Genomic DNA, 25,128 nt, shown 5'->3' on the forward strand with positions numbered 1-25,128 from the left:
TAAATGATACTGAGGCTAGAATAAACAGCCTACCTCCCTTCCTTCCAGTGTAGAGAGGGGGATAAGAAGTTTCTGGACTTCTCAGAATCACAAGCATCTTCTTTTCCAATTGGCTGTGATCAAACACAGGGGAAATTCCCCGCACTGAAGCTGAAACAGCAGTGGCCACAATGGGTCAGGTGCCCTTAGTGGATGCAAATGCTTAAGCTCTCTTCCCAGGATCTGGTTTCCAAAGAAGCTGGGAAACACTAGCTGTGTTAGCATGCAGTTGGCACCAAACAGAAACTCGGCCATAGCTGACCTCCTTAGTCATAGGGCTATGGCTGCAAAGCTAAGGTAACTAACTCTATGATGCAGATTCACAATTACGAGAAGGAAAGGAAGTGGGTGATTTTCTCTCAGCCTTCTCATGAAGATGCTACTGGCACCGAGGTCCACCCCCCCACCCCCAAACTCAGCATAAGAAGGCATTAAGGAAAAGGCTAGAAACAATGTCAAGGAAGTAACTCATTATCAACAGAGGATAAAACCAAATTCCCTGTGGCTCTAGCATGGTCATTTTTAGCAGAGATGTCACAAACCATATCCTAGAATATGTTTGATACGGGAAAATGTCTTCCGCAGAAATAGTTGTTCTTCTCACTATAAATAACACCTTGACTCACAATGTTTTTTGGAGGGTGAAGCCACACGTGCTACATAAAGCAATCACATTGGGTTCTTCAGCAGCTACAAAGCCTATCCATGAAACCAGCATCTGAGAGCATGCAAGAGACACAATGTGAGAAAGTCACGGCGATTCAATGTGACCAATGTAACAACAGTACACTTGGTGGAGAATCCTAATGGTTGGTGGGGGAGGAAGCCTTGCTGGCGTGGGTGAGGTAAGAAGGAAGCCTCCCTACGACTGCAGACACAGGTGTTCCATTTCAGAAGACTCCGCTCGAGGAGTCTGCCTGTTTGTTCAGTCACTCATTCATTTGACAAATATGTATTAGGCCTTAGCTTTGGATCAGCTACTGTACTAGGTACCGGGAATTCAGCAGAAAATCACACATGTCCCTGAAGGTACGGAACTTACCCACAAGTTGAGTGAGACGGATGATAAACAAGTTAATACATTCATTCATAAAGGACAATTTCAGTGCACGTGGAAGGGCAGAGAGTGATGTGAGCTCGTGGCTGAGTGACTGAGGGTGGGGTCAAGGAGACTTATCTGAGGCTACGATAAGAAGTATCACGTGAAAAGCTCGGTGAGAATATTCGGGGTCAGGGAAGAGCCCAGACAAAGGCTTGGAGGTGGCAAAGGGCCAGAAATTGTGAAAAGAACAGAAAGGAGTCCCCAGTGCCTGCCCTCACAGGACAAAAAGGGTAACATGGGATAATACCAGGTGGCAGGGTCAGGGTCAGATGGTGTTGGACCTCCCAAGCCATGATGGGGGTGCTGAGTTTAGTCTATATACAATGGGCAGTGCCAGGGAGGTTTAAGTGGGGACCAACATGATCTAAGTTTTCCAAAGGTCACTCTGGCCACCTGTGGGAAGGATGGATGGAGGTTTGGGGCCAGGAGTGGAAGTAGGGAGCCCAAGTATTTGGCCAGTGGAATAATCGAGGTACAAGAGACTTGGGACAGGTGATGGTAGGGGAGACCCAAGAAAGTGAGGAAAAGCAACCAGTAAAGACTGAGCACACTTCAGCACTGAATCAAAGCTTCCTGAAGAAATAAATTATGACTTGACTGGAATTCTACCTGATTTGGTTGGCTTTCCTACACTCAATCATTACGAAAGTCAGAAGGAATGTACATACAGCCACTAGCGCTAAAGCAGAGACAGACAACAAACATCTTCAAATGTAACAATAACTAATTGTTAGATAAAATATACATTAAGGCAGGACGTCTGGGTGGCTCAGTTGGTTGAGTGTCTGCTTTTGGCTCAGGTCATGATCTCAGGGTCCTAGGGTCAAGTCCCCGCATCGGGCTCCCTGCTCAGTGAGGAGGCTGCTTCTCCCTCTGCCTGCTGCCCCCCGGCTTGTGTGCACGCTCTCTCTCTTTCTGACAAATAAATAAAATCTTTAAAACAAATACGCATTAAGACAAGCTCCGGGCAGCATCCCCATCCTTATTACAGAAAATGGCTCACTCAAAAACAAACTCTCAGGCGCACCCTGTCTTCCTCTGCCTCTCCCTGCCTCCATAATTGGAGCCCATTCTAACTTGGTGGTTTCAAAGTTAAGAGCCCGAAACCTCCCCAGAACAAACTGTAACTTCCAAGGAGGAATGTGCTCTGGCATTGTGCTTCAGTAAACCCAGAAGGCGTGCTGAGATAAGAGTATTAAAGGTACCTATTAATGAAGCCGGAAGTCCTGAATAAAGAAGAGAAGTCCCAGAGGGAGACATAAACCAGAGCCTGCATCCCGGCAGAGGCCGAGTTCCCTAACGGCTGGCAAGCTTGCAGAGAAGGCCTCTGCTTCCCAGCTTCCTCAAAGAGCAGCAGAGGGGTGGCAGCAGGGGAGATGGAAGGCTTTATTTACTCCGTCCCTCCGGAAGCCCGAGGTGCATGCCAGGCAGCAGAACCCGAGTCTTCAGTGGTTCTGGAAAATTGTTCTTGTTAAAGAGTCCTGTGCCCCTCAGCAGACCACAGTGTTGGGCATGGCACTGAGAGGGGACCATGCTCCCCAAGGCTTAGAACCAGATGCCACCTGGCAGTGAGGGCTCGGGCTTCTAGAAGAACTTACAGAGCAAAGGGGAGAGGCTAAGGGATGGATGGCAGGCAGGAATGTCAGGATATGGGGGTTCCTAAAGCCTGCGACCTGGACCTAAGTAGGTGTGCGTTAGGGAGCCAGGCAGAAAGGGAGGCCTCCCTTCATTCTTTGAACTGAATCATCTCCCACCACCACTCAGGTGTAGGAATTCACGATGCCTATGAAGAACAGGCACCCCCCACCCCATCCCCACCACAGCCCTTCCCTCATGCGGGTGCAGCAGCAAGGCTATACAGGGATAGCAGAAGATGGACACCTGCAAAGCATTTCCTATGGGCTCAGCACTGTGTCAGTGTCTCTGCTCTCCTAAGGCCTCTACAGTATCCGCTAGAATTCTTAGGGGGGAAAGACTGACCATCTCCATACTAGAGGAGAGCTGGGTAACCAGTGCACAGCAGAGCTGGAATCAGAAGGAGGCAATCCCAAGTCCCATGTGCAGTCCCACAGACAGAGCACTGCCCTCAGCTCTGCTCTTTCCAGCCGACTCTCCTCCAGGAGGCCTGGGTGGCTGCTGTATGCATGGAAACAGCCCAGGCTTCAAACCCAAACCACTCCGCTTGCCCCAAACTCTTACCTAGCTTAAGAAAGTCACAGATGTTCTTACTCGGGAACGCTTTCTAAGGTCAGGAAAGAACTCTGCAGCACCCCAGCTCTGCTACTGCGTGTGTTCACCAACAGCAATGGGATGGGGTCTCTCTCCTCTGCCGATGAAGATGGGCCTTTGAGAAGCTCCAGACACAGCTTCTTCCTGCCCAGCACCAGGCCCGGAGACCTGGATGCCAGTGGTGGCTTCCCTTGGGCTCTGCAACCGGCTGGGAAGGGAACTTGGCGGGCTTGGCATGTACAGGCTGCAGCCGATTGGTGTGTGCGGTGTGTGGGGTGGGGGGGAGGAGTGGCAAGGGATAAGTTCCTTTGCCTGCCCTCTTCATCTGGCAGCTGGCGAGGTGGTAATGGTTAACTCGGGAGGGGTGCCCCATCCTCCTCTGGTGTCCTTGGTGGGAGTGGCGTCAACCCCTTCAGGCCTGGGGTTGTAGAACCAAGGCCTGGCAGAATTCCTAGCAGTGAGTGGTTAAGAGTATAGATTTTTCAGGCCAGATTGATCTGGGTGCAATAGTGTGGTTCCCCTTCTCATTAATGATGGGACTCAGGGTAAGTTACCATCTTGGGGATTTCATATCCTTATGTATACAGTGGGGATAATAATAGCACTAACGTCATGGGACTATTAGGTGGAGTAAATGAGATGATGCATGTAAGGCACAGAATGGGGCTTGCCACCTAGCAAGTGCTCAGTACCTTTTAACCCAGAGAAAATACATATTCTTTTTAATCAAATGTCACCGAAGTGAAAGGTCTTCCTCAGAAGCAGCAGCAGACCAACCCTAATAGTCCTTCCTTTTGCAAACAGTAAAAGGAACTTGGGTTCCTTAAGCACCAACTTGGGTGCAGATACTGTGTGGACCGCCGTACAAGCCCAGTCTCCTCACCACTTGGGAGGCAGCAAAAGATCTGGTCTTTGTCTCAGCATGTCCCAGGTGGGCTGGTGCCTCCATATACATGGCCTCTAGTCTACTCAACAATCCTGCTAAGCCAGAATCATTCCTGGAGGAATCTGAGGCTCAGAGATGTCAGATAACTTGCCCAGGGTCACACAGCCAGTACGCGGCTGGGATTTGCACCATGACAACAGCAACATTTTGCAGTCCTTACACTGTGCCAGGGGTTGGTCTGAGACCTTTACATATATTAACCCATTTAAGCCTCAGCACTAAGGAGGTACGGTGATTATCCCCATTTCACAGATGAGAATGACTGAGGCCCAGACAGATGAAGCAAGGTACACACTGAACAAGCTGGGCTGAGGTGGGAACCAAGTCAGGCTGGCTCCAGAGGCCTCGCTTTAACCATTGCCCTTAGAGACCTAACTACCTCTCAAACAAACAAACAAGCAAACAAACAAACAGCAATAAGCCTCAAATCCAAAATTCAGCCCTTGCTCTTCTCACTGCACTATCCTGTCCCTAAGAAAAGAAACCTCATGGGTGCTGAGGACACTTTTCTAATAAGAGACAACTGTGTTGGAATAAAAAATGCACTGGGCTGGAAGTCAAGAGACTCTAGGTTGTGACCTTAAGCAAATCACTTTCCCTCTCTGGATTTCAGTTGGCCCGAGTATAAAAGGATTGGTTTGGACTAGAACTTTGCACTGAAAACTTACAGCTTTAACAGTATATGGTTCTCTGAAATGGGCCTTCCCCCTTCCTGAGGAAGACCATGAGGTCCATGGAAATGTGGGCTGAGGTTGCTGACAGGCCCTTCCCAGAGCAGCCAAGGCACGTCTAATGGAAGGAGCCGGCATGCGGCCGAGTGTATGAGGGCCGGCCCACAAGTGAGCATCTGAGCCTGGGAGATCCTGGGCAATTTACCAGGCCCTTGGTTTTTCCCCTTTGGCAAAGACAGGGAAATAACTTGCCTTAGTGGGTTGCTTTGAGGTCATAAAAATGGTCATAAAGCATTTTCCCAGATTCAAAGTCCGGGTTTGCAAAATGCTCTTGAACTCAGCCATGAGAAGAGTAATCAGAGAAGAAGTCGGGACTTTGCAGGATTCCCAGAAAGCAGTCTGAGAATGTAAAGAATCTTCATTACTTCTCCATGCTTCTTGCAGCAGAGTCTGGTCCAGAGAGAAGAAAAAAGGCCCTAATGCTGATTCAAAGCAACTGAGAAGATATTTAAAACAGTACGGTGCTGTTTGATATACTTATATGCTGTCCTGTGTCCAAAGTCTGCACCTCACCCGTTGGACAGTAAATTCTCAGGAGTTATGAAATTTGTCTGCCTCTGATTAAGACCTGCTGAGTTCCTGATGAGTACACCTCCCTGTACCCCAACTCACCTAATTCTCTTCTCTTTCTCTTCAGTACCTTGATTCCACTCGAGTCAACAAACATGCGGGGAACATGTCCTGTGGGCCAGGCGGTACTCCATTTGTACATTCTAGCTCCAGTAATGTCTGAAAATAGCACAAGTGTCTTAGACCTTAGGAGCTAAGTGTGAGGATGGGGGGATCAAACTCTCCCTATAAAGGTCTGCGAAGGCCAAAGAATGATCATGGGGGTTTCAGCTACTTGCTTAAAGTCTATTTATGTTCATCATAATTAATTCACATGATATTTATTACATAAATTCTTACTATACAAGAGTAAGTGATTCACTTATTCAATAATTATTTCTCTGGCAGCTACTTTTTTTTTTTTTTTTTAAGATTTTATTTATTTGAGAGTGAGCAAGAGAGCACAAGCAGGGGGAAGAGCAGAGGGAGAGGGAAAAGACGACGCCTCACTGAGCTGGGATCCTGATGTGGGGCTCGATCCCAGGACTCCAGAACCAGGACCACAGCCAAAGGCAAACACCTAACCGACGGAGCCACCCAGGCACCCTCTGGCAGTTACTCCTTATCAGGCATTTGCCGGCAGTCCTGAGACTGTCATTCAAAGAAGAAAATGGGCATATTCCTTATTTTATCAGAAGTCTAATTCCAGAGATGTGCTATTATCAATTTTAAAATAAGATTAATGGCATCTCTCTTTCTTAATTCATTTATTTAGTCCACGCATGACAGGTACCTGCCTTGAGCCTGGTAGTGGAGACACGTGTGAAAACAATCAAGTGTGATTCTTGTCTTCACGGAGACCAGCAACCTGATAAAGGAGACAGCGGATTACTGAGAGAGGTGTTTGCAGGAGAAAGCAAGGGACTGAGATTTTGAAGGGGATACCTATGAGATAGACGGATAGGTCGGGGAGGTCTCTACGAAGGAGCTCCACCAGGCTGAGAACCAATGGATAGGAAAGACACAGTCATGTGACACTTGAGAAGAGGACGCAGGTCACCGGAATAGCACAGGTGCACTCCCCTAGCGGGAAAGACTTAGTAAGGTCAAGGCAAGATGGTACAGCCTGAGGCCGGGGAGTAGCCCAAGAGGATACAAAAGAGAGAGGAGGTGTACAGGAAAAGGAGCAATCGAGGATTCCAGTGAGGAAGTATGCTTTGAACTTGAGCAGCTCATAAATGTCAGGACCTTGGCTGCTGTGGTTCTTCTCAACCCCAGCGATGCTGGAAATTCATGGAGACACTTCTGATTGTCACCACTAGGGGTTGCTACTAAAGATTCTGTAATGGGTAGAAGCCATGAATGCTGCTCCAAAACCCACATCGCCCAAAACAGCCCCAGTGACAAATAATTATTGGGCCCCAAATGGCGATAGCTCTGAGGCTGAGAAAGCCTGGGTTACACAAGCGCAGACAGCGAGATGGGGAGTCGGTCCGAGGGGTTACTTAGCACCACATCTGGGACATATTAAATTTGAAATATTCATGTGAAATTGTCCTTGGAACCACACTGCTTAGAATGGAGAAAGTAAAAAAAAAAAAAAAAAAAAAAAGCGAGACTGGTATCCTGGTTCCTTTGAGGAGAAGAGAGTGAGTCCTCTCTCTCTGAGCTGGGAAAACCAGGTGGTCTTACTCATAATCCTCTCATCCGCTCACTTGTAAAAGAAATTTCATAAAATCAAGAAAATGTGAGCCTTTACACTTGCCATTCGCCCAGCTGCAACCCTTCCTTTCTCCCGCTCCACATTCTGCTGCAAGTCCGGCAGCAAGTTCTAGATCTGTGAGGCTTCCCCAAGGACCCCCTGCTGGCTGTGTCTGGAGTTGGAGAAGCCCCACTTTCGCAGTCCTTGCTGTGTGCGAGCCCCTCACTAGGTAGGCCGTCATATGCTCTCACGTACACAGCTCTTTAAGATTTCTAACCTCCCTGGCAGGACAAGATTCCACCAACCTTCCAGATACAGAAACTGAGGCTCAGACAAGTAAAGATTTAGACCAAGTTCTTTTGGTTTCCAGAATCAATGCCCTATACAGGCTGCGTCCCTCTGATCTCCTGCAGCACTTAACTTACACGCTTTGGATGATCCCTAGGTCCTGCTTCAGACCGCAGCATGCCCTGTCTCCCTCTGCATGCAAACAGCTGGCACACGATCCTCACTCGGTAATTTGCAGACATGCGCTCCCCCTGTGTTAGTCTGGCCTCCCCAGCTAGTCTGTTAAGAGCTTGATGGCAGGGAGGATGCTGAGGAAATTCTCCCCTTTTCTCTCTTTCCCAGGATCCCACTTGGATTCCCCGAAGAACAAAGCACTAACAGTATTTCTGGCTTCCCTCTCTACCCCTATAGGAGATGCAGTGTCTAATCTGACCTGGCAGAGACCAGTACTCTTAAGGGGCCCCAACTTCCTGGGGGGAGGGTTCAAAGGCAGAAATTAGGCTCCCTGACATCTCCTTCACTTCTGGGGTACAGGCATCTCTGGCCCCCTTTTCCTATCTGTTAAGTACCTCTACCTAGGAGCCAAGGGGGTAAGTTACATCAGCTTAACCCTGTGACCCACTCATGGGAGAGAAGGCAGGAAGCCTTCCTTTGGACTCAGGGCTAAGTCATGTTCTTTAGAATGTATCAGAAGTCCTGGAGTTGGGGAGTTACAAGGTGTTTACCAAAAAGGGGCTTCTCCAGGTGAATAAAGACTACTTGTCTCTGTTCCTAGGAAGGAGAAGGGATGAGGGTCTTGATTTCTGTTGCATTCCCATCCCCCTGCATAGTGCAGACCACAGTTTAGAGAAACGTCCAATAAAACCTGAAAATGATATAAATGGCCTCCAGCATGGTCCTGCCAAACCAACCCGTCATGTCTCGTTCCCCTGTCTTTCCAACATCCTCCTCCTGAGTCTCTGACTCCCCTCAGTGACAAGTGCCGTAATCCAAATTTCCCAGGCTAAAAGTCTCAAGAATCTTCAAACCCCTCTTCTTGTTTGAGAGCCCCTGACAATTAGCTGGCCAGGCTTGTCAATTCTGCCTCCACGACAGCACCCCTACCCAAAGAATGCCTTTCCCATGCCAACATCGCAGCTTCGGCTTTACTCTGTCCAGAAAGGCCCACTGAGGCATAAACCGTGGGACAAAAGCTAGGACATCTCCATCATCTTTGCATTTCCCAGAACTGAACACAGCACCTGGGACATACCAAATGCCCAGAGCAAGTGGAAAATCACCATTCCAGCAGTCCTGGGCCGGAAATTCAATAAAGGGCAGGTGGAACGGGCTGCTGTGCTTCTTCCGAATGCGACATTAACTTTCAGAATCAATCAGATTCCCACACTCCTCTGCTGCCCGAGCACAGCGATACCTCACATCTGGTACCGGGTGCGTGAACCCTACCTTCAATCAGCAGCTACCGGCCTGGGACACCCAGTAAAAGCCCCACCTAGCTGGGCCTCACGTTAGCTTGACTTCGGCCTGTCTTTGCTCCACACTTCAGTCCAGAACCTCAGTTTTTGAGGACCGTAAGTAAAGACCTTGTGATGTGTGTCCCTGTGTGTGTGTGTGTGTGTGTGCACATGCATGAAAGAGGGTGGAGGGGAAGGAACAGGAGACCTCCTCCTTGGAAGGTATAAGGTGGATCTCCATGTCCCTTGTGTTCCCCAGTCTGGATCTCTCTTGGGAGCCTCCTAGGAGCCACCCCAGCGGGAATCTCCTACGGTAACTGCCACTGGTCTTACACGTCCCAAGCAGCTACAAACCCAGAAACACTCAAGCACTGGGTCTGGAGTGGACCTCTGCTGCAAGGGAGCCAGACTGCACCCTGGACCGGGGCCCAGGAACCCCTGCCAGCTACTGCTCAGGCTCGCTCGAGTGATTTCATTAACCTTCCAGCGAACAAGCCAGCATTTTAGGTGATTAAACTTCGCATTAAGTTGAAAAATCAGAATGGTGATGTCAGAATTGCCCCATTTACTGAACACTCAGTGTGTGCCCAGTGCTGTGGAGGGGTGGGGAATGCAAAGATGACAGGGAGTCAATTGTTGTGCCCCCCAACCCTCCCACCCCCCGACCAGGGCTTATGCTTTAATAGGTGTCTGCAGAGTTAAGGTAAGCGGAATCCAAGAGGGGGCATGGGGAATGAGATTCTTTATCCACAATGGCTACTATGAAATCTCCTGAAATCTCCTGGAACTGCACCATATATGGCCTGGAAACTCTGTCTCCTTGAAGAAGCCTATTTCAGTCATATGTCGATCTCCATTTTCTTACAGGAAACTTCCAGGAACTAAGTGAAAGGAGAAGGCACCACACTCCGATCTCCTAGCATTATCTCATGACATGCGTGCTCTTTTTCTTTGATGACCTGCTTGCTGTCCATGAATAGAACTTTTCTCCTCCTTACCTGGTGTAAGTAGGAAGGCAGCCATCCTTTACCGAGTGAAAAGCATCTTGGAGAGGAGGTAGAGGAGAGAGTATTTAGCATGTATTCAGAAATGCAATGGAGGAAAAACCTAGTAGTGGTCCCCAAATTGTCCCGGGTCCGAAATTGATTTATTCAAAAGGGGACCCCCTTAGACCATAATGTGGCTCAGCTTGCAGTAGGGCCTAACCAGGGAAGCAGTAAGACAACTTCTAAGGTCTAAAACCTTCTGTGTCTAGAGCTCCCCACTCTTCCCCAAACAGCAGCCAGAAGTTACTTTGCAGAGAGAACATTTACTACCACAGTTAGTGCGTGCGTGTGTGCGTGTACGCGTGCGCGCACGCGCGCACACACACACACACATACACACACACAAAAGCCAACCGACACAATAAACTCAGTTCATTTAATTTCAAAACATGAACTCACTGCTATCTCAGGAAATATCACCTTACTCTTTAGATTAAATGTTAGTCCAGGTCTAGTAGGTATTCAACAGTGAGAAAGTAAGTACTTTACTCAACTTCTCCAGACTCAAGTTTCACCAAAACAAGTTTCGTACCAAGATTAGCCAAGTACTAGGTAATGGGATATGGCAGCGTTACATCATCTGTGGCCCCTTTCCAAAGAAACATGGCTTTCCCAGGTGGAATTCTAAGTGCTCCCCCTTCCTGATCTGTGTAATCTTTGTTAGACCAGTTTGCCAGGTGGGTAATGGCAGATGCATTAAAACCGGATGCAGGCCAGGAGACCTTGGGTATGTCATTTCATCTCTCCGGTTCCTCCATTGTGAAATGGATTGTTGGGGGCCACGGTCATGGGCCCCCTCCTGATCGAACTTTCCAAGACTGTTAGTCCTAGACTTGACTGTCTAACTCTTCCTGTGGCTGCCTGGCATGAACCACACCCCCACCCCCCATCTAAGCTTTGAGTCCAACATCCAAGCATCGTGAGTCTTACTCTCTAGGTGTATGGGTATAAGCAATTATTTGCCAGACCAAGTCACCTCCCAAGTGCACTGCTTAGCTAAATTTCCAACCCTAACATTAACAAACCCACTCTGCATACCCCTAACCCCTTCCCAGGCACAGTGAAAGATATGAAAAAGAATAATATTTGCCCTTGGTGGTGGTGGTGATGATGATGATGGTAATGAATTTTTATTGACGGCTTGTGAGGTGTCAGGTCCCACACTGAATGCTTTACTTAGCTCACCTCATTTAATTCTCACAAAAAACCTATTACATATGCATAACAGATGAGGGAACTGACACATAAAGAGATTAAATGATTCACCCAAGATCTCACAGCTAGAAAGTAACAGAACCCAGGATGTGAATCTAGGTCTGTCTGACACCACATTATCTTTTTAGCCCATCTCTATATTTGGAATAAGCAAGTTTAACCATAAAAGCATCTCACTTTGCCCAGGACAGGCCTGGTTTACTCCCATATCCTGCTGCAATGAGGGATAGCACCCCCTTTTCCCTCTCAGAAGTATCCTGGCTTGGATAATACATGATACAGGCACATACTTACAATGCCTCCCTGAGGAGTGATAGTAATGCTTACAGTCATGTCACATTTGCAGTGAAGCCTTCCTCAACCACCCTATATTAAACAGTGACCTCTCTCAGACTCCCTATCCTTATCCTGCTGTATTTTTCTCCAGCATCCAGCACTATACAAAAGGAATATATATTTTCTCTTTGCACCCAGCACCATAGGAAAGAAATATATATATTTTTTTAAGATTTTATTTATTTATTTGACAGAGAGAGAGGGATCACAAGTAGGCAGAGAGGCAGGTGGGGTTGGGGGCAGTGGGAAGCAGGCTCCCTGCTGAGCAGAGAGCCCAATGCAGGGCTCGATCCCAGGACCCTGAGATCATGACCTGAACTGAAGGCAGAGGCTTAACCCACTGAGCCATTATTGTCTGATTCCTCCACTAAAATACAGGTAGGTATCTCCTACTTCTAGAAGGTTCATGTTATGGCACTTTACTTTTATGAAACACCTATATTAGTACCTGTTTTCACTAACCAATAAAATATATGAAGAAGTTTCTCACTTTCAGGAAAAAAGGCAAAAAGCAAAAATAGCACTCTGCATTTGTTCTGCAGGGAGCCCTCCCAGAGGCCGTGAGGCTCCCTAGCAGCAAGTGGCGCCGCCAAGCTCCCTACGTGGGAACTACACTCAGCCTCTCAGCATCAAGTCCCACAGCTTTGAACTGTGTCTGGGAGCTTCTTTCCCCTATCTGGGTTTATTCTGCATATCTAAGAGCAAGATGTGTCCTAAGGTATCAGAAAAGGCCTAAGACAGGTTGTCTTTTGGGTTGGGGAACATTCACAAAAAGGTCCATCCAAAGTAATGACAATTGCCTCTTCACTTTACATCATTTTTGCCGCAAGGTTTTACCGGGACACCCTACTGCAGACAGCAGGGAGCCTGTACCAGTTCCATGCATGCAAAAATTTCTTTTGGTTTAGCAGAGCTTCCCCTGGTATGTGATAAACATTTCATCAGTAATGACATTGATACGTATTGAATAAATGACTGTACCATCATCGTCATAACAAAAGCTCACGTTTATTGAACACTTACTATGGGCTGGGTGCCGCTCAAAAGACATCCATTTTATCAAACAAGCCCAAGAAGCCCTCAGTTATCACGGCCATGAAGAAACAGACTCAGAGAGATGAGTTAGTACTTGCTAAAGGGCGCACTGCAGTCAGTAGCTGAGCTGGGAGGGGACAGAGTTTGTATGCCCCTAATGTCTGCTCTGGCAACACACATCACTCAGGATTTAGGGCGGCATGGGACCCCAGGTGGGCTAGCACTACTGCCTGTCAGAGGGCCCAGGAGGTGGTGTGGTCAGGCAGGGCTTCCCAGAAGAAAGAGAACTTGGGTTGAGCTTTGGGAGAGAGGACAGCACCTGGACAGATGGAGGAAGCGTTTAGTCCCAGGGAGCAGGGAAAGCGTTAAATCACGGGGCTGACCCTGCTGACTGGAACGAACAGCTTCTGTATGGAGGCCCCGCACAGTCAGATTTAAAATTCTGCTGGCCTTGGGTGCCACGGAGGAGTCAGACTTCATTCACTAGTGAGCAGGAATCCACAGACGGTTTCTGACCAAGAACTCAGTCTGCAGTCCCAATTCTGGAAACTTCAGAACAGGGCCAGAGACGCTAATAGGAGCTACAACTGAGGACCGAGGCTCACCCCCGGACTCTCTGCAGAGAGGAGGCACTGGAGCTGGGGAAGTCCCTGTTGGCAGCACCTGCCTTCCTATAGATTTGTTTCTGCTTCGGTCCTACCATGTTCCCTGGGAGCAAGCAGTCCTTCTCTCACAATGACAAAGATCACGTCTAATGCAGGTGCTTACTCCTGTCCCATACACGGCGTCATGACCATGTGCAGTGAGGATCTTTGGTGGCAAAGACTATCCACTCCTACCTCCCAGCCTTCCCAGATATCTCCATCACACTTTCTTGTTTCCCATTTAAACACACTCGGCCAAATCATTCGAACTCAATCTAAATCATTCAAATCATTCTAAATCATTCATCTCATTTCCCGATCTCCCGGTCTCCCTGCGCCTATCTCCTATGACATCACGTTGTCAACATCTGAGTCAAAAAGAACAAACCCTGGGAAGACCCCATGTCTCACCAGCCAGGGGCATGAGGCAGTCTGGTCCACGCATCCTGGACAAGCCGACAACCCTAGAAAGAAAAACTTAGCCACACACGTCTTCTGGGCAGTTGGCAATATATGACAGAAGCCAGATCCAAAACCGAAAAAAGGAAAAAAAAATATATATATATTTTGTTGAGTCCACATAAAAACAGTTGCATAAGTAATATAAGACTGCTGCACCACCAGAGGGGGACCAATTATAAATCTCTATGTTTCTATTAACACCAACATAAAGGAAAATGCGTAACCTCCAAATGTCTCCTAAAGGAAGCCACTTACTAGTTTCAGGGTTTTTCTTTCTTCCCTTTCCAATATTTAATTATTTATTTTCCCAGTAATTAACCAGAGTCAAACCTTCCTTACATGCTTTGGTTTCAATTGTGGAAAGTGTATCAAGGTTATGATGACTCATTACCCACAGCAGAAATGCATATGGAAACATTCCTATGTATTTCAACCTGGTTTCTCCAGGAAAAGATGGAATTTCTTCCCTGGAGATGTTTTGTAATTAATAGAAAACGGACATGACTGCAGTACCTGGGAGACTGGTAAAATCTATGCCGGTCATAATTAATGGAAAGCAGGAGAAAGTTTTAGAAGTCCCTAAGAGTGGAAATGACTGATATTTTTCAGTAGAAGAGTGGAGTACCTCCAGACGAGTGGCAAACGAGCTTTATTCAGAAAACAAAATAAAACAAAAACCCTAGAAGTCATTAAGAGGAGAATCCGTTTATGCACAGAAAGATGAGTAAGAGCTATAGGACCACAGTCTTGTAAAACAGAACCTGGGAGCTCAGGACCTGCAGAGTCCACAGCATCCTTGCCTTTGGGAGGGAGTAATGTAACTGCAGAAAGCCAGCCAGGGCCCTTTAACCCACTGACCTCTTTTAATCTGCTTGTTAGCCTGGCTTCAGATGGGCCCAGGGGGTCTTTGACCGATCTCTAGGGGGGAAAGGTCAAAGGTCAGAGGCACATTCCCTGATCATCATTATTCTCAATTATTCTTCATTCTAAGCCACTTTCTCCTTCATTTTGAGGAAGGGCCCCATTAAGTGTTTTCCAGGACACTGAAGGGCAATGACCCAATCCAGGCCTGTTCACTGCGTTCCCTTTCCTTTCCACCTCAATTACAGCATCTCCCTGAGCAAAGGGGATACACAGCGGGTAGCAACCCACAGAGAGAATCACCCAGCCCTGTACAGCACAGGCATACTCCTATATCATACACTGAATTCAGAAGAGCCTGCCACTCTCCAGGACATACCCAGCCCATTACAATACAGGAGCTCAAAGCACAGCCTTTGCTTTCAGACAAAGCAGAGGTTCTACCAGTTTCTAAGCCTGGAAACTTAGGAAGGTCACTTAATTCCTGAGCCTTAACGTCCTCATCTGAATAATGGAGCTAATAATAGTTTCTACTTCACCAGATTACAGAGAGGATGAAGTGGAATAAAGAGTAAAGCAAAAGCTTAGCATACATCAGCTATTAAAATGATTATTTTTAGCAGTACTTTCTTTCTCTTTCCTTGATAAATATAATGCATGGTCATTGGCAAAATCCAGAATATAAGGAAAATAAGGGGGCGCCTGGGTGGCTCAGTGGGTTAAGCCTCTGCCTTTAGCTCAGGTCATGGTCTCAGGGTTCTGGGATTGAGCCCCGCATCGGGCTGTCTGCTCAGCCGGGAGCCTGCTTCCCCCTCTCCCTCTACCTGCCTCCCTGCCTACTTGTGATCTCTCTCTGTGTCAAATAAATAAATAAAATCTTTTAAAAAGAAAAAAGAAAAGTAAGGATCCCCCCCCCCCCAAATCCCTGGTAATCTACCCCCTTAACACTGGGAATATTTCTGTCGAATCTTTTCTTCATGCATGGAGACATGCAACACTACGGGGTCATCTTTTAATCCTAAGAGCGACCATGCACTGCCTGTGAACTACAGTTCTTTCCAAATTGCATAGTAAGAGGCTATGCAACTGGCCTCGGTCACACGAGAGCGCTTCCTGTGCAGAGTTGGGACTGCGGGTCTCTCTGGCTGGAACCCTTAGCTCTGTGCCCCAGGACAGGTAAGGCTGCAAGGGTGGCTGCTCTCTGGTCCTTTCCTCTCCCCATTCTTTGGCTCTGCTGCTTCTCAGATAATAAGCTGCTCCGGAAGGGGCCTCAGCGCCTCTCCTTGCCCTGCCCAAGCTGGAAGAATCTTAAAAGAAGGGAACGAAGTGGTGATAAGGATGTCAGAACCACCCATGTCAGGCTCTGGGGTTGTGCCCCAAGCTTACCCCTCCCGGTGGGTGTTTTAGGCCTGAGCAGTCAACCCCTCTCATTTCCGTCAAAGGCGTGATTGGCCCTGTCAGGTCGGATTTGGACAGAAATAGGATTTGCTGGCTACTGCCTTCTAGCCTAGGTGGGCAGGTGCATTTCTGACATTCCCCTGCAGAGATAACATGCAAAGATTCAAATTTTGCCTCTAATTACTCTTGGCCTTATTTTGATCCAATTAGCCTCAAAATAGAAGCTAAACTCAATCGTTTGGTTCCCTTCTTCAATCAGAAGAGTGAATTTTCAAGCTGTGGGTTAACTGACTTCATGTTTACTGAACTGCATCAGTGATAAAAAGTTCAGACACTCACCTCTGGCCCCCTAGCCACATTCTGGGATAGTTATTCACAAGCAATTGACTTCCAGGATGTTCCCAGAGAGCTCCTTTCTCCTAAGGGCCGCTCATAATTCAAAGGTAAGAAAGGTTTATCTTCCCCAAGCTCATCAGAAGACTGAACCATTCACCCAACAGCACAAAGGAGAGAAAATCATCATCATCGTCATCATCATCAAACAACAACTGTTCCCAGTCCAGACACCCATGTTTCAGACTCTGCTGGATCCTGTTTCTGTAGTCTCATCTCATCTTATCTTTTCACAACTTGGGAAAGAGGAAAACTGATTCGAACATTAGCAAATGACCAGCCTAGAATTCAAACCAAGGATCATCAGAGAGCAAAGCCTTACCTGAGGAGCACAGCCTCCCAACCACCTCTGGGCTCTGCACCCAGTAAGTACCAAATGACGGATACTGGTAAGTCACCCAGTCAGTCGGTGACCAGACAAAAAGCAAACTAACAATGTTTCAACTAATGGTGTGCCCAATGCTTTCCAGGATTCTGCAGAAAAGCTGAGGTCTGTGCTTGAGGATAGCCAAGGCTATGTGAGTGTGTAATAGTTGTCATCACCATTCCTGCCTGGGGTCTGAGGGCAGTGGTGGGGTGGGGGTGGGGGGCGGCCACAAACACAGCCACTGCAGCCTCTCCAGTGCTTTCTGATTCTTGGAGCTCCTGTGGCACCTCCCCCACACCGGTAGGTGAGTCCTCTGGAGTACCACAGCTACCCTTGGGTGGTCCTCACAGTTCATTTGAAAAGTGAGACCCAGGTCTAAAGAACCAGACGACCCAATAAAGGATGACCTTTGACCCACAGTGGAGAATGCTCCTTCCATGGGGTAAAAAGGCAGCTATGCTGAAGCAATGAGGACATCCCAGCCCTTACCACAGCCACCTGCCATGAAGACCTGTCCTCTGGGATGCTCCACGTTTTCCCTACTGCCAAGTCATTCTTTTTCTTTTCTTTTTTCTTTTTTTTTTTTTCCCTTAGCAGCATCTAGGTCTTGCAGCTGGACCCTAGCCGGTCCACACCAGGACCCACCTTTCCCTGTGCTACATTCTCAAGTGGCGTCTCAGGTGTAGCTTGGAGAGAAAATGTGTGAAACTCTGGGCTCTCCCACAACAGTCTGGTTGGAGAAAGATTCCAGGAAAGGATTAGGCAACTACGGTCCCGACACAGTACAGCAAAGGTGCATAACGTCTGCTAATGTTACAGCACATTAAAAGAAACCGTAAAATAGTAGTTTGAAGTTAGACAGGCCAAACATAACTCAAGAAGTAGGAAAAGCAAGGTGCCGTTTTTTGAACAAATAAGCTCATTATATGAAGAACCAGCTGAGGTATTTTCACATCTTGTTAGTATACACAGCGGCTGTGACTTTTTTGGTAGCATCTTTCAAGAGCACAATCAGTATGAATTCCGGCTTATTAATGATACCCAGTCCTTACTGAGCTCTTATTATGTGCCAGGAAAATCTCAAATATGGTCTCTTATCCCTACATCAGCAACACATGGTGAGAACCTGCCCCATTCTGCTCTGGAGGAAGCTGACATCCAAGGGGGAAACTAACTTGGCCAGACCGCTGGCTGACTTCAGTGGGGAATTAGGGTCTACTTGAAACCACCAGATAAGAAACAAATCACAAAAGCAAAACCCAGAGAAGAGCCTTCTGATTACATTTTCTCCTTGGGCTGGAGAAACAAGTCAGGCTTCTTGGGGCAGAGAGGAAAACACTGCTCTCCTAAGCCCTCCCAGGAGCGAGGAGCGGTTATTTTTGAAAACGGAGGAGGGGAAAAGTACCTGCAACCAAGAAGATTCTTGCATGCTAGGAAGAAAACTAAGCTATTGTGAGAGGCAGGGAACGGAATCCACGCGCATTCAAGCTAGCCTCAGGTTTTTTGTTGTTGTTGTTGTTGTTGTTGTTTGTTTTTTCTCTTCCCCAAACAAGCCAAAGGGCAACAAAGATCAGCACTAGCACCGGCGTGTCTCCCCAACTATCCCAACACAATGGGGGCGGGTGTACAGACCACGTTGACCCGGGACGGTGGTGAGGGCGCAGACCTACTGGCAGGACACAATCCCCAGGAGATGCATGTGCAACCCAGGAGATCCCCAGGAATTAGTAGGTGGAAGGGACCGGGAGAAACTGCAGCGCATTCCCACCCTCCTTCAATCACTCACACACACATACACACATGGACTTTTCCTGGTTTAAAACAAGCCTGAAATCTCTCTTCAGAATAATACGGGGAAACACCACGTACAAAATGCATTTCAGGGGCTTTTCATCGCGGGAGACAATTCTCAAAGAGGATGGGGAGGGGGTGGGGGATAAAAAGTGGGACAGTGACCCCCGGGAGTGAGGGGGTCTGCAGTCCACCTTACCAGCTTCATGGTGGTGTTATTCTGTTCCCAGCGCCACAGCATCACGCTCATCTTACTTCAGGGCAGAGAGGGAAGGGGGGAGGAAAGGAGAAAAAGGGGGAGGGGGCCGAAGCACCTGCCCGCGCGCCAGGCAGGTCGGGCAGTCCGGACCGGTCGTCGTCTCCGCCCCGGACCCTCGGGCATCCCCGGCGCCCTCGGCCACCTCGCCCCCGCCCTGGCCGCTGCCGCGCGCGCGCGGCGGTTTTGGTGGGGGGTGGGGGGGACGGTGCCCGGAGCCCGGCGCCCGGCCCCCACGCTGCCCGGCTCCCGTGCCTCCCCCGCTCTCTCCCCGCCAGCCTCCTCGCCTCCGCCAAATCAAACAACTCCCCCTGCGTCCGAACGCCCGCGCCTTGCAGCGCGGAGGCCGCTGGGGCCGCGGCGGGGAGGGGGCGGGAGTCGGGGCCGCGGAGCTCCCCGCCCCCTCGCCGGCCCGCGGGCCGCTCCGCGAGGCCCCTCCGCTCGGGTGGGCGGGTTAGCCCCCCGCGGTGGCGGGTGCGGGCTTAGGGGCAAGATGGGTGGAAGGGGAGGAGGTCCTTAACTCTTTCGGGGAGGGCGCCAGTAGCCGGGCAGCCTTCGGCACAAACGAAGAGGTTCGATGCGGGGGAGCAGTGGGCTGCAGTCTGTGACTCGCGGGTCCTCAGCCCGGACACGGACCGCACCCCTCCCAACGCGTGCCCGGCTCCATGTGCATTTGCTCTCAGCACCGAACTCACCCAAGTTGTCCGACAGTAAGCCCTCCGGGGTCACCCCCCCCCCCCAGCTGTGACTGGAACTGTGACTGTGGGATGGAGGCACCGTCCCCACCACGTCCACCCCATCGCACACACCCGGTCGCCCACACCCTGCCCCAGCCACCGCAACTCCCCAGCCACATTTATTTCCTGCTACGTGAAGGACAAGGACGGGGCTTGAGTGTTTTCAAACACACCTGGCCGCTGCCACAGAGAGGACATCCGTGGCCCTGGGCCCGGGGCGGGGGGGGGGGCGCAGAGGAGGGGGCAGGCGATGACAGGGGAGGCAGACTAGGGGAAGAGACTGTGTGGCCTTTGTTTCCTCTTCTGCCTGCCTCACCTGCCACAGGCTCTTTCTCAGGCCTGCCCCCTCTACCTTGTGTCTTCCTCTGACATTGTAGGGGGCTAAGCACCTCCTCACCTCCCAGGCCAAGCCTTGGCAGGGTCCCCAGAGACTTTGAGTAGCCTGAAAAGGCTCAGGAATCAAGGCAAGAGGGCATGGCCTACCCAGACCTCAGGGCTTGTCTAATCCCTGCGGTGGTGACAATTTAGGATTAATACCTGGCTGTCCCCTGCTAGTAGAGAGCCTTGAGGAGAATTCATGGAATTGGTTTATTACACATCATTTCAGTAGTCAAAACTCTTCAGAGTAAGGGGAGGTGGTAATACGGATCCAAACCTTTTAAAAGTGATCTTCCAAACATGCCAGTTAGATCAAAATGTTACCCTGCCTAAAGCTCTCGTGATTTGTTTTCCCTTCACAGATGAAAAATCCCAACTCTTTTCATGGCTTAGGACTTCATGCCCCACCGTCTTCCTTTTGCCTACTGTGCTCCAGCAGCGGTGGTGGGGTGGTAGAGGTGGTGGTCTTTCTTTTTCTCTAACACATTGAAATCCTTTCCACCTCAGGACCTTGGCACCTGACGGTGTCTCTCCCTGGATCTCTGATTCTCCTAGACCTGCCTGTGCCTCAATTCTCATGTCACCTCCTCAAAAGGCCTTTTGACTTCTTATGTAGCGACCTTCCCCTTTGCATATTCTGTTGTCTTTCCTTTGTCCTGTTCACTGTGTGAATGTAGTTAACTTATATTCTTGTTTATTGTCTGCCTTGTCCCACTGGGCTATAAATTCCATGAAAGCAGGAGCCTTGTCTGTTTTGTTCTCCTATTGTATCCCCAAGTGCCTAGAACAGTGCGTGGCACAGAGTGGGAGCTCAGTAGATGTTTCCCAAATGAAAGTCTGTTGATAATGTCCTAAGTTCCTGCAGCTTCCTCTGCAAAAGGATAGAGCCAGACCAGGACAGCATATCCCACATCCTGTCTGGGCCCTGACAGAGACTGAGGACTGCAAAAGACTGTGCTATGTGCATCTCCATGCATCTTTCTGGCGAGTGCAACATAGGCAGGCATATTTGCTGCTTAAAGGGAAGGGGGACATCCTAGGGAAACACAGAAGGGGGGTAGCATATGTCATGTGAGAAAGCGTATCCATATTATAATGTATTCCTATATTTGGAAAACAAGATTTTAAAATAACTATTTTTTTTTCTCTGAAAATAAAGCTGGACCAATCTTATCAGCCAAGAGAGCAAAACACAAGTTGTCTATGACAGCTGTGTTAAGCCAGGGGTCTTGGAGCTGGGTGGGAGGACGTGCAGTCCAGAAACCTCCTGATTGTATGAAATACTGTGAGACTGGGCATTTGTGCATTTTCTGGGGAAGCATCTATAGGTTTATCATATTCTTTAGGATACCCCCAAACATGAAAAAACTAGACATCCCCAGAAAGCCACTGAAAGAGCAATTAGTTCCAGTCAAAATCTTTGCTGGGCAAAGATGGAAAATCCCACTCATGGTGCAAGGCAGAAGCAGGGGCTGGGTCATTCTTTCAATAAAAAGAATGAATCCGTGGCCTTGACTTTCAGATCTTTTTTTTTTTTAATATTTTATTTATTTATTTGACAGTAAGAGATCACAAGTAGGCAGAGAGGCGGGCAGAGAGAGAGGAAGGGAAGCAGGCTACCTGCTGAGCAGAAAGCCCGACGTGGGGCTCGATCCCAGGACCCTGAGATCATGATCTGAACGCAGCGGCTTAACCCACTGAGCCACCCAGGCGCCCCTGACTTTCAGATCTTATACGCTTCAGACCATAGGTATACTGACTCATTGAGCAAACATTCTTTGAGCATCTACCCTATGCATGTACCCAGCACTGTGCTGGGCATTGAGAATCAGGAAGGACCCCCTATCACACGCACATACGGTCTATTGAATGACGGACACATACACCCACCATTGCAGTGCAAATTGACAGGTGTACAGCTGGGCCCTAAAGAATAAAAGCTATAACCAAGACTGGGAAGCATGGAATAGCTTCACAGAAGTGGCACTGACCTGCATCTGGAAGGATGAAGGCAGATTCGTCAAGAGGAGGAGAGCATCCCAGGAAGGCGGGACAGCCCATGCAAGAAAACGCATGGCAGGTGCTGTGTGGTCAGGAGGAGACCAAGGGGCAGGAAATGGGGTTGTGAAGGTGATCTTACCCTTCATCCTTATAAACCAGGGGAATGGTTTGACTGACTCCCCATTTTCGCAGGACCTCTCTCGGAACAGCAAGAAGGCGAGTTTGGAAAGGTGGAGGCTGGAGAGAGGGAGACCCGTTAGAAGGCTGTTAAAATCATGCAGGAGATAGAGGATGAGGACCTGGATACGGAGAGGTGTAAAGAAAAGGACACCAACGTCACCAGCCATCCGCTGATGCAGTGGGTGACTCCCGGGGGTCATGGCTTTGAGTTCACCCAAGCAGGTGTCAGGACCGTGCCAATTTTCAGAAACAGAAGCACCTCCTTAAAACCTCCTACATCTTGGAGAGCTCTTCATCCTGTCCCAGGCTGCCTCTCCCAGCACCTTTCTTCTCCTTCCCCCTAGTTCTGTGATCTTCCACCAAGTCCTTTGATGTGAATTAAGGGAAAGAGATCAGCCCATGTTGGCCACATGGGACACAGCGGTGGGAGCAATGCTTGTGAAGGTCTGCCCTGAATGCGTGGTCTTCTTCCTCCTCATGGTGGGCCTCCTTTTTCAGCTCCTGGCTTTCTGGCCCATCCCTTGCACCTGCCTCTTCAGTGCTGACCCCAAGGTTAGCTCAGCTCCCTGGTCGTGACCTCTCTTGAACTCTCATGGTAGCCACAAGGTAGGGCCCTAAATTCCAGTATTATGTAACCCTTGGTGGCACTGACCACCCTCCCCCCCACCAGACACTAGATCTGCCCTTTGCTGATAGTGTCCTGTTCCAGACCTTCTCATCCCCAGCATCCAAGGGATGCGACCCACATCGCTCAGCCCTTGCTTCCTTCCATGTCTGTCTTCCCTATTCCTAGTCTTCTCTGAATTCCCAGTACCTCGGCAGCCAGGGGAGGCCTGTGGTATCTCCTGAATGAAAGCTGGAGACGAGGAAGAGGTTCAGACCAGAAAGCAGGGTTTCAGGCCTGGCAGCCCCATTCCCCTAACCTGCTATTTGCAGACCTCTTTTCCCTCACCTCTAAAATGATCATCTGTAAAGTCCCTTTTCCCTCCTACATTCTGCAAGTCCGGCCCCTGTCTGATAAACTAATTTGTGTCCAGCTGTTAATGGCTTAATGTGTTTCCCAGATAACGTATTCCAGCTTAACAGGGGTCTTCCACTTGCTCAGCCAAAGCAGTGACTAATGGGGAAAAGTTCAGACACTGCGGGGGCCAGCCCGGGGAATATCAGACAAAATGGGCTCTCTAGACTGCCCATAGAACGTGGGCTGAGGCCTTTCCACCCACACAGGACAGATGTCGGCTTTTACATGGCACAAGGATGACAAAGGAGGAACCAAGAGCCGTGGGCCACCCCAGAGGTAGGAAAGAAGCTAATAGCTTTTAACATAGGGAGTGCATTATTTTTTCCCCCGCATAACAGGGCCTGAATAGTAAAATAGCACAGAAGAGTTTAGCATTGCCTGTCAAAGGAAAATCCTAGTCCTATTTGCCGCTATTTATTAAGCATGGCACAGGGCACCTATCAATTACTCATCAAAGCAACGCAAAGAAAAGTGATTTTCCCCAGGGAGAGTGTCTGGCTCTGTCCCATCAGCTCCAGGACTGCCCAACGGGAGCATCCCTGGGGTCGGACTGCCTGCCCCCTACCTCTGTTGTGTCCATGGTATTGTCATACTACACACAGGAAAGGCAGTCTCTGAAATGCCATCCCCGAAAGGATGAAGACACTCTGCAAACAGACATTTTGGCAAGTGGCTTAAGGCTTCTTTGAAGTCTCCTTCCCTTTCTGGGAGGGCCTGGAGATCTTGGATCTGGAGGAAGACATAAAAATAAAAGACTCGTGGAAGGTACACAGCTGGCAGGCTTTTCAGGAATGGAGAGTCAAATTTACAAAAAGCACTAATCCTTCCTGGAGCAGAAAGCTGGGGACCAGGAGGGTGAGCCCCCAAGAGGTGCCCTCTCCCCCTCCACCAGCCTTGGAGGGGACGGAGCCCCCTGCCAAAAGGTCACTGGGAACATTGGGGTCTGCGGGGGGTCCAAGGCGATGGGAGGGTTTGAAAGTAAGATGTATGGCTTTCAGGAGGGCAGACACAATGTCACACTGACAAGCCCACAAATGAATGAATACGTCCCTAGAAGGGGGTGGGCTGGGCTGGGTTAGCAAAGGATTTCTCTCCCTCCCCCACGCCTTTTCTTTTTTTGTGAGATAAAGAATTATGTACAGGCATCTTGCCTGTAGTGGGTTCCCTGAACAGGGTTTAATTTGTCGCTTTCTGGCTCCTCCCACAATTCACTTTCTTCCTTTCAGTGCTGGGGGCGTCAGGGTCTGAGTGGGGCAGTGTCTCCCATGGCTCTTCCCTGTGTCCCCGTGGGCTGCTCACTCTGCCTTGCACACCTTTGCTCAGGTGTGCATGGAAAAAAGCATGGAAATGCTTCTCCTTCCTTTGTCTGCCAAATGATATCATGTAGGTCTGTCAGGATCCAGAGCAAAAGTAACTTAGTTGGTGAACTTGTCTTCGAACCCTCCCCTTTGAGAACATATTCTCCTCTCCTCTGGGGTCCCCAGCTCTTTGTTTCTGCCTTCTCACCAGCCTTTGGAATCCTCCATCTCCTTCCACAGTTGGGGTTCGATACACTCACTGGCTGTTGTGTTCGTGTTGATAGGAGTATTATTACCACTGGATTGTAAGTTGCTTAGGAACGGGTACTCCGTCTTATTCATCTTTGTACACTCAGAACAGTGCTGGGCTTATTGTTGGTATTATCAGATGGAATGAATATATTCAGAAGGTCAGGACTATAGGGGGCTTAACGTTCATCCAGCCCCCCTGCCCCCATAATTGTCCAGGAAAATCCGGGGCCCTTCTATAGAACACTTCTGCTGCCCTGTGTGGAATGCACTGAAAAGAAACCCAACTGAGTTGGAGGCTGGAAACAGGGCACCATAGCATCTCAGGACTCGCCTGCTTGCTGGGGATCTAGATACTGGACATTTCCTTTTTTTTTTTTTTTTAAAGATTTTATTTATTTATTTGGCAGACAGAGATCA

General features: G+C 49.0%; 1 protein-coding gene across 11 annotated transcripts in view; it reads right to left on the reverse strand.

Moving 5' to 3' along the window:
- Positions 1 to 25,128, reverse strand: part of NAV2 (neuron navigator 2) — a 397,156-nt gene that overhangs the window by 309,159 nt on the left and 62,869 nt on the right. The window contains exon 1 of one of the 11 annotated variants that reach the window (XM_045066137.1): positions 18,788 to 19,784. The exons of the other annotated variants lie outside the window; for them this stretch is intronic. Within the exon in view, the coding sequence (XP_044922072.1) occupies positions 18,788 to 18,838 (51 nt within the window). The 5' untranslated portion in view covers positions 18,839 to 19,784. Of the gene's footprint in view, positions 1 to 18,787; positions 19,785 to 25,128 lie in introns of those variants that run through there. 11 annotated transcript variants of the gene reach the window in all.

This window comes from Mustela putorius, unplaced genomic scaffold (assembly GCF_011764305.1).
Source record: "Mustela putorius furo isolate JIRA1106 unplaced genomic scaffold, ASM1176430v1.1 tig00003859_pilon_pilon_pilon, whole genome shotgun sequence".
Classification (NCBI taxonomy): domain Eukaryota; kingdom Metazoa; phylum Chordata; class Mammalia; order Carnivora; family Mustelidae; genus Mustela; species Mustela putorius.